This window comes from Myotis lucifugus, unplaced genomic scaffold (assembly GCF_000147115.1).
Source record: "Myotis lucifugus unplaced genomic scaffold, Myoluc2.0 scaffold_539, whole genome shotgun sequence".
In the NCBI taxonomy this organism is placed as follows: domain Eukaryota; kingdom Metazoa; phylum Chordata; class Mammalia; order Chiroptera; family Vespertilionidae; genus Myotis; species Myotis lucifugus.
In genome coordinates, this window is record NW_005871587.1 from 55,305 (window position 1) to 64,733 (window position 9,429).

Sequence of the window (9,429 nt, forward strand, 5' to 3'; positions counted from 1 at the left end):
CTGCACTGTACCTGAGACTCTCCACGAGCTGTGTGCTGTCGCACATGGGGCTGATCTCCATCCCCGCGTCCGCTCGCGTCGCCCTGCTGGAAGAACTCGGCCATGATGCGGTCTGTCACTGGCGGTACAGGTCCAGCGGCTTGGTGGGGTTGCTGAGGTCCGCACAGTGCACCATGTTCCTCAGGACCTGCACGGGCACGGGCCCTTCAGAGGCCATGCTCCTCCTGTCCCAGGGGGAGGCGTCAGGCTTCCTTACCTTCCCCCCTTGGGCGGAGAGTGGGTAAGGGGAAGATGCCGAGAGACAGAGCAATAAAGAGGAAGATGAGTGGGGGAAGGAGGGAGGAGATAAGAAGGGGTTAATGGAGGAAAGGGCAGAGGGAAGGAGGATAATGGAGGGAGGGAGGTGTGGGGGAGATGGAGAGAGGTAAGGGAAATGGGGGAGAGGGGAGGGGAAGGTGGGGGAGAGGAGAAGATGGTGGGGAAGAGGGGAAGGGAGGGGTTGATGAAGGGAAGGAAGAATTGGGGGAGATGGTAGGAAGTGGGGGGAGATGGGAAGGGAGGTGGGGATTGGAAGGGGAAGATGGGAAGGGAGAGAGAAAAACAGACAGGAAGATGGGCAAGAAGAGAGCTGGAGAGCAACCCAGATCTGAAGGGTGGAGGGGCGGGGACGGGACCAGTCTTCTTATATGATGTGTGAAGGGGGCACCTGGATGCGGTCGGAGTAGTTGTCCAGCAGAAGGACCCCTGAGCTGGTCACTTTCTTGGTTTCTACCATGGTCTTCAGGTCGGCTAGGAGGGTCATGTGCTTGGACATGTCGGTGGCCAGCACCTGCGGACAAGGGGGCCGTCACAGGGGCCACTGGATCTCCCCACCAGGCCGCTGTGCGGGCCGGAGCTTCTCAAGTTTTCCCTGGGCACGACCTGTCCCCACAGGTCCCGCCAAAAGACTCCCCCCGCCCAGGGGCCTTTCGGTCTCAAACTCAGACCTTCCCACGGTGCCACCCCTCCAAGCCGACCTTTCCTGGTCTGCCCCCGCCCCGCCCACCATGTCGATGACCATCTTGCGCAGGCTCTGCCGCTGGCGTTTGCTGAGGTTCTGGAAGATGTCACAGTTGTCCTGCTGCAGCAGCTTGAAACCCACGGCCAGGTGGTGGTTCTCCAGCACCGACTCGTCATTGTACATGAGCGCCAGCTCCGAATCTGCCCAGGCGGGGCGGGGGGTCAGGGGGAGAGAGCGCCCACAGGTGGGCCCGCCCACCTCCACTCCAACAGCCCCCCCCCCCATGGAGGGGCGCTCACTGGTGTTGATGAGGAACTGGTTGGAGACCCCAGGGTGGTCCACGTCGTGTATGGCAGCCGCGAAGAGGGCTGCCAGGATCTCCAGGTCTGTGAATACAGCCTGGAGGCAGAGAGAGGGAGTCAGCGAGACACAGGGTTAGAAAGACGGGAGCTCAGAGAGAAACAGAGAAGGATCAGAGAGAGGAACGGGGTCAGAGAGAGACGGAGGTCAGAGGCCCAGAGTCAGAGACGGGCAGTCAGAGGGGGGTGAGGGAGGCAGGGTGAGGCGGGCGGAGCTCACGTCCAGCGCAGGTGTGGCCAGCAGCACGTGGGTGGACTGGAGCACATCGGCGGCGTGCAGGCTGTTGTGGTAGGCCACGTCCTGGTGGTAGTGGTCCTCCAGAGTCAGCATATATGTCACCATCGTGTCCACCGGGATGTGGAACTTCTTCAGGAGGTCCCGTTCCTGAGGACAGGTATGGAGAGGCGGCGACCCCCACTAGCCCTTAGCTCCCCGCCCTGAGCCCCTCCCTCTCACTGCCCCTCGCCCGGCCCCACTCAGCCCCCCGCCCCCCTACCTGGAATATGGTGTACATGATGCAGCTGAGGGAGCGGCCCCTGGCATAATCTGACACGTGGAAGATGTTCAGGCCCCACTTGTTCAGGTCCTCCAGCTCCTGGAGGAGATGGAGGCCAGGCATCAGGAGCCTGTGAGGGCTTAGGTCTGAAGGTAGCGCCTCCATTGCTGACCCGTGGGTGGCATGCTCAGTAGTATCGCATTTACAGCCCAGGGCCCACTGGGCGGAGAAACAGAAAGCAACCACAGCGGCTGTTTATGGAGCACTTATCTGCCAGGCACTGCACTAGGCACTTGGTCTCATTTGACAGGGGCAGAGAAGGGATGTGACTTACCCAAGACCCTGTAGCCTCGAGCTAAACTGCTCATGGGGGCCAGGAGGAAGGAAACATGGGCTAATTTCCCACGTCTTCCCAGGATCCAGAACGGTGCCAGCTTAAGAGGGTGGGGGCCCAGCAGGGGGCCCAGCACAGCGCATGCTCTAAACACGGGGGGTGGGTGGGGGGGGTGGGGGGCGACCCAAGGCAGCACAGGGCAGGGTCAGCTCACAGAGGGGTACAATAAATGTCGGCGGCGTGTCGGCGGAGAGACCACCACGTCTACTGTACAAATCAATGCGAGGGCCCCGCGGCTCAAGGTCTCTCGGAAGAGTCAGACGCCAAACCCAGGTCTGGCCTGCAGTGCACACTGTTGGGGTTCTGCCCAAATCCCCTTCACCGGCCACTGGCCCACCTCCTCGCTGCTGGGACTGTTGCTTCTAAGGCTCACGGCTGCCCCATTCTCCAGAAAACTGCTTTTGCCCCCACAGGAGCTACATGGAGGGGATGATGCATCCCCCCGGGGCAGCCCCAGCCAGTGATGACACAGGGCTACAGAGGCAGGCGCGCTCCCCTCAAGGTGGGCTCCCCTCTGCGGTGCTGCTCACAGCTCCCCGTGAGACCCAGCTGAGGCCAGGCTCCAACGGAGACCACCTCCTTGCTTAGCTCCGTTTGCTCCTGCTCCCAAGAGTCTCAGAAATTCATGTTATGCCCCTGGCTTTTAGACAAACCTACATTAGGACCTGTTTCTGCTCACCGAAAGAAATCCAAAGAGGATTTTTGCCTTTACAAAAAAAGCCAAAACGGAAATCAGTGCTTAGCGTTTGTTTTGCAGCAGCGGTTACACAGGCGGCAGCACCCTGAGCAGCGAGCGGCCCTGCCAAACTCCTTCCCAGGACCGCACGGGGCACCTGGGCATCCAGGCACCAGAGCTGTGAACTGTGTCTGTGAGCACCTGTGCTTTACCTCAGTTCATTCTGTGCAACCATTAGCGAGATGTGTCCTAAGTGTCAGAAAAGCCTAAGAGAGCTTGTAAGGGTGTTACACGTCATGTAAAACTGGATGTAATTAAGTGTTTTGATCATCCTATATAATCAAAGGCTAATATGCAAATTGTCCCCTCGACCAGGGCAGGCCAGCCAATCGCCCGAGGCCCCTCCCCCTGGCTGGTCCCACCCCCGATCGGGGCGGACCTAACCCTTGCATGAATTCGTGCACTGGGCCTCTAGTAAACCAAATAAAGACACATGAATTAACGCTAACGGCTTCATTTTACACCGTGTGGGTTTACGAAAGGTTTCATAGGAATGCTCTGAGGACCCGTCCACCCCAATCCGCATCTCAGGCTCACCCAACACCCAGTCCTTCCCCAGGAAACCCTGCCCCTCTCCAGCCCAGCCCCTGCTGGGCCCCCACCCACTTGGGCCAGGAGCTCCTCTTGGTCTGTCTTCACCCCAAAGCGGGGTATGCTGGCGTCCGTCAGGCTGCTGCTGTGCGTCATCTTCTTCACCCCCGTGATCTGAGACATAGGCTGGAACTGTGGCTCCGGGGGTGGGGGCTGCTGGGAGGGTCTCGGCCGAGGTGCCCTTTCTCCATCCCTCATCATGGGCGATGGGATCTCCACTTCATTCTGCTTGTCTGTAGAAGATGGAGGAGAGCGAGCATGGGTCCCCCTCAGAGATCCCCTCATCTGGCCCTCAGCCCCCATCCCATTAGCTTTGGGAAGTTTTGCCCAGGACGGAAGACCCCTTCTGGGTGTCATGCTGTTGGTTACTCATAGCTGGAAACCAGAGGGGAGGAGGAATCTTTCTGGGAAGTTGGTGGGCTGGGGTGGGGACTTTGGGGCCTGCCAGGAGCTGGGGTGGCATGGAAGTCAGGAAGTGGGGTGGGGATGTCAGAGAGGCTGCCTGCCCTGATTGGAGGTGGCTGGGAAGACAAGTCCCTGGTGACGGAGAGTACTGGTGGGGATGGCCAGTGCTGGGAGGAGGGAGAGAAGGGTGGTCTTTGGCTCCATGGACCCCCAGCCCTACTGGGTAACACCAGTCTGCCTGGCAGGTAGGCCCTGGAGCCTTTTTCCTGAGCTTTCAAGGGCCTCCAGAGCCCAGTCAGGGCCACCCATTGTGACCTGCCCCCCCCAACCCCCCCAGTCAATGACAGGGCCCTACGGGGGTCATTTGCCTGCCATGCTCCCATTGGCTGGATCTCAGAACTTGGCGCAGCCACATCCCCACTGGTGGGAGCATTTGAAAATCAGAACCTTCTCTTAAACTTGGGGTGGGGTATACACCTCCTGACTTTGGGAACCTCTGGTGATAAATTGTGAGGGTGAAATCCCGTGTTTGTGAGGAATATTCTCAGCTTGGGCTCTTGAGTTCAGAGGGTGGGGTGAACTGGAGATACCCAGGAGCTTGAGGGTTCCGATAAAGGTGGGGTACTCTGCATTAGGGTGCCACTGAGAGGAAATGCTCCTCAGTTTGGGGAAATCTCTTCCGGTTCTTAAGCTTTAGAAGTCTGTTGAGTTTGATTATCTAAAGTTTGGGGATACTATTGAATGTGGGAGACTTTTCAGCTTGAAGGTTTTTTATTTAAAGTTTGGAGGTTGTTTGTGGATTCTTCAGGGCAGAAGTTTCCTTACATTTGAGAGCCCTACTGAGTTTAGACATCTCTCTTGAATTGGGGGGCTCTTCTTTTTTTTTTGGACTCCAAGTTTGCAGATTTTTTTTTTTTTTTTTTTTTCAGCCTGGAGGCATTTTCTTATCTTTTTTTTAAACAAGTATTGGTTGAAGAGAGAGATGAAGACTGAGAGAGAAAGAGAGAGCGAGAGGAACACAGACTTGGCCCGCAACCCAGGTACATGCCATTAGTTGGCTCCAGCAGGTGCCCAAGTAGGGATCGAGCCCACAAACCCGGTGGCGCATCAGGACAACACTCCAGCCCACTGAGCCACCCGGCCGGGGCTCAGCCTGGAGGCATTATCAAGTTTAGGAATCCTATTTGAGTTTGGGGGTTTCTTGGGGTCATGAGTTTCAGAGTTCCATGGGGGTTCCCCCGAGTTTGGGAGAGCTTTTCCGTTGGGAGAGACGTTGAAATGTGGTGTTCTACAGAAGTTAGGGTCCCACTGGATTTGGGGGCATCATGAGGATGGGAAGTCTTGACCATGGTGCCTCTGACCTTTGGAGAGTTGAGTCAGAGTCCACCTTGGGCAAAGGTGGGCAACAGGACCCGAGGTCTGGGGGGGCCCTCCAGCCCAGGTGTCACCCCTGCGCGGGCTGCCCTCACTCACCCAGGAACGTGGAGGAGATGTACTCAGAGACCTGGTTTCCTGACCTGCTCATCTCTGACAGGTGTGTGAGCTCCCGGTTTAGCATCCTCTTGAACTAAGGTGAAGGAGGCAAGAAGGAAGGAAGGATGGAGTCGAGGAAAAGGGGGGAAGTCAGCCTCGCCCAAGAAACTTCTGAAGACTCCATGAGTCCCTCCTACTTCTCTGTTCAGCCAACAGAGCCCCCAGCAAGCTGCCAGAGGGGAGGGGTCAGCCCTTCCTCTCCTCCAGCTCCTGATGGGAGTCCCCAGGCTTGGGGAGTCCCCAGGCCTGGGGAGACTGGGCATCTCTCTCCTTGCCTGAGGAACTGGGGCTCCCCAGTCCATACTCTCTCCCTCTCCCCCCAAGGAGGAGCCAGAGGGGCACCTGTGGAAGGGAGGGGCTCCTCACAGGGAGCCAATGAGGTATCAGGAGAATCCCATTGCCATGGAGATGGGAGTCTCCTTAGCAACTCCCCTTCCAACCAGCTTCTGGGCTTGGGGGAAAGGCGGGGTAGGCTGCAGGCCCCTTAACCCTTGCCTTCCCAGAGCTACTCCTGGCCCCTGTGTCCCCAGACGGGGACCCCACTCCCTGGGAGTCCTGGCCTCCAGCACTCAGCCCAGGTGGGAAGGAGGGGGCACAGTTCCCAAGTTCTGGGCGAAGAGAGGTTTGTCTGGAGCAGGGGAGAATGGTGAGCTTAGGAAGCCCTATTCGGTCACCCGGCAGAGGGGTTTCCCCATCATCGCCCCCTCTTCCCTGGCCCCAGGAGGCAGACAGATGCACAGATGAATGTAATACACCCAGCACTGGGCTTGGGGGCCTCTCCTGGTGCCCCCATGCTACTTCACGCAGCATCTGCGGTGACATTGTGCAAGGAGGAGAAAGGGCACCAGCTCCCCGCCCCCCAGCTGCCAAAGCACCCCAAAATCAGAAGCAGACAATGTCCAGAGATGCAGGAGGGACACTGGGCAGGAGGGTAGGCCTAAGTGCCCACCCTGGACGGGCACTTCCTCCGCCCAGTGCTGCCCGGAGACCCTGGGCACATAAAGAGAGAGACACACGCACACGCACACGCACCCGCACACGCACACGCAAGATGGACCCACAAAATCACAAACCGCACACAGATTTCTGTTACACAGTTCACACAGCCACAGACATGTAAATCAAGGGGCATGGACAATAAGTTGGTCACTGACACTCGAGGTCACATGCCCCAGAAAAATCATGTAGTTCTGGACTCACAAACATGTCCAACACACAATACAATCGGAGCCCTATGATCTCAGACAGGGCCACACCATGCCCCAGGCAAACAAGCATATAGTTAGGTGGCCCCACACCACTGCAGACACACATGTGTGTACCGACAGTCACACCCAGAGAGATCCACACCCCCAGCCACCCACCGTCTACACCCAGCCCTGGGCCACACACAGAGACACAGTCATAAGCATTCATTTCCAGGCCACACACGTGCACAGCTGAACACACAAGTTCAGACCAGAGGTTGATGGGTCAGAGGTCAGAGGGCCTCCTGCCCATCCACCACCCCGAGGTCCCCTACCTGGTCCCACCAGCCCACCAGCCATGGCTTGGAGCAGGTCTCGCAGAAGAAATCCACCAAGGGCATCTTGGAGTCTAGCCCCGCTCAGGGCTGCCGCACACAGAGGCAGAGCTTGGGGCGTCCTGGGGTTCACAGCCACAGTGTGGGGTGGGGGTGGGGTGCTGGGCAGGTGGGCAGTGGAAGGGGGAGCCGCGGAGGGGCCTGGGCCGGCCCAGCAGGGCTGGGGGCTCCCTTCCCCTCCGCGCTCCCGGTGGCAGCCCTGGTTACATGGTCTGCCGGCTCCTGGCCTCTGCGGGCCCCCCCACAGCAGTGGTCGGAGGTGGCCAGGGACCCCTGCCCATGGAGGGGCAGGGCGAGGGTCCCAGGAGGCGGCTTCAGAGGCTCTGGGCTCCGTTTGTGCGCCTGTGTGTGCGTGCTCACTGCAGCACTGGCAGGCTGCATGTGATGTCAGCTGGTGCTGGGGGTGGGGGGGCGTTAAAGGGGCATCGGAGCCCACAGACCTCGGCCAGGCCCAAGTGGGGCTGCCGGGATAGGCAGGGCAGCACACACCCCCTCGAGGACATGCCTCCTCCAGGGACACACCCAGAGACAAAGACACACACCCAGACGCTCCCCACACTCACGGACACACCTTCCACGCTACCACAGCCAGACACGGGCACACTGAACGCTCACAGATACCCAGATGCTTTCAGTGCTACCCCAACCACACGCACACACACACGCACACACACAGTCACAACTCTGACGGGTAACACCTCTGTAGGTAGATAGCTGAGTAACAGAGATACAAATGCCTTCAGACACGCCCCTTCCAAGAACACAGACCCACACCCAGACATGGAGACACACGCCAAGGGACACACACTCAGATACGGGCACACTTATAAACACACACTCAACACACCCACAGACACTTTCAGACAAACACAAATACCCACGTGCCCTTAGACACAAACACCCTGACAAATCCATAAGGGAGCGCACGCGCGCGCGCGCGCACACACACACACACACACACACACTCGCAGATTCACATTCAGAGATACAGTCACATGCTCAGATGCTCAATGCACCCTCAGGGACACAACCACCCTCAGACTTCTATGTTCCCAGACAGAGCTCCACCCAGAGGCATATGCACTGCCCCCAACAGACACCCCCACCTGCACACTCGTTTCCTGAGCTGCTTCCTCCCACAGGGGCTGCCACTGAGCCGCACACTCCAGGAAACACCAGGCACTCGGCCTACTTTCTGAACGGTGACCCTGGAGTTGTGCAGGGCACGGTCTGCACAGCTGTCCATGGAGGCCTTGCACCCTCCCCTGCAGCCCTGCAAGCACACGCATATGTGTGCAAGCAAACACGGAGTCACAAACACATGGAGACACACACCACAAATGTGGACCAACTCACACCTGTAGACATACACATGCCCCCGGCACAGACCCACACACAACCCTGCATAATCGCCTATGCACACCCACACCACCCATAGATACACACCTGTTCTCCACTCCGGGCCGTCTCTTGGACCACCCCCCCACCCCACACTGCTAATGTGTAGCCAACAAATGGACAGCCACACAGACTTGTCTATGGACAGATGTACACACACACACACACACACACACACACACCAGGACGGATGGACGGACGGACAGACACACACACACACACACACACACACACACACACACACACACACACACCAGGCTCCCTAGGTCCTGGGAGAAGTAAAGATCTATAGAAGCTGTGCCCCCACCCTATAGCCCTAGCCACAGATTGGCCCTGCCCACTGGGACCGCCCTGTTGCTAGCCCCGCTCCAGGCCCCGCCCCACAGGCTCTGCCTAGGAATAGCCCCACCCAGGGACTGGCCCCGCCCTGCCGGCCAGCCGAGGTCCACACACCTTGTGCGAGGCCATCTCGCTGACTGAGCGGTAGGTCTGCATGGTCTCTAGCTGCTCCAGACACCAGTCCAGCTCCTCCAACGTCTCGCGGGCCAACTGCTGACATGTCTCCTCTGGAGAAGGGGCAGCAGGGTGGTGACGGGAGGATCCACAGGCAGGCCCTCAGAGGCCCGGCCCGTGGCGATGGGGTCTGCCAGGTGAGTGGGGTGTTGGGAAAGGGGATGAATCAACTACCCTGGGCGAGGGACCCCCACTGGGGCAGTAAGAGGGGCCCTTTTCCACTACCCCTGGGCTTACCTGACAGTGTAGCCTTGCAGACTGGGGTTGGGCCACTCAGTGGGGATCGCCTGCAAAGAAATGGGGCTCCAGTGCCAGCCTGGGCCCCTCCAGATCCCTGCCCCCCTCTCCGTGAGTGGTGCCCATACTCCTTTTTGCTGAGCGCCCAGTGTGTCCCAGGCACGCTGCCAATGTACTCTGCAGC

The 9,429-nt window shown here is 58.8% G+C and overlaps 1 protein-coding gene across 1 annotated transcript in view; it reads right to left on the bottom strand.

Annotated features, from left to right (window-relative positions):
• PDE4A (phosphodiesterase 4A) overlaps positions 1-9,429 on the bottom strand; it is a 34,509-nt gene that overhangs the window by 3,948 nt on the left and 21,132 nt on the right. The window contains 12 exon segments of the mRNA XM_023745356.1: positions 37-77; positions 79-118; positions 121-187; positions 707-829; positions 1,046-1,200; positions 1,300-1,399; positions 1,580-1,744; positions 1,857-1,955; positions 3,593-3,810; positions 5,456-5,549; positions 8,949-9,061; positions 9,246-9,422. Of these exon segments, the coding sequence (XP_023601124.1) occupies positions 37-77; positions 79-118; positions 121-187; positions 707-829; positions 1,046-1,200; positions 1,300-1,399; positions 1,580-1,744; positions 1,857-1,955; positions 3,593-3,810; positions 5,456-5,549; positions 8,949-9,061; positions 9,246-9,422 (1,392 nt within the window).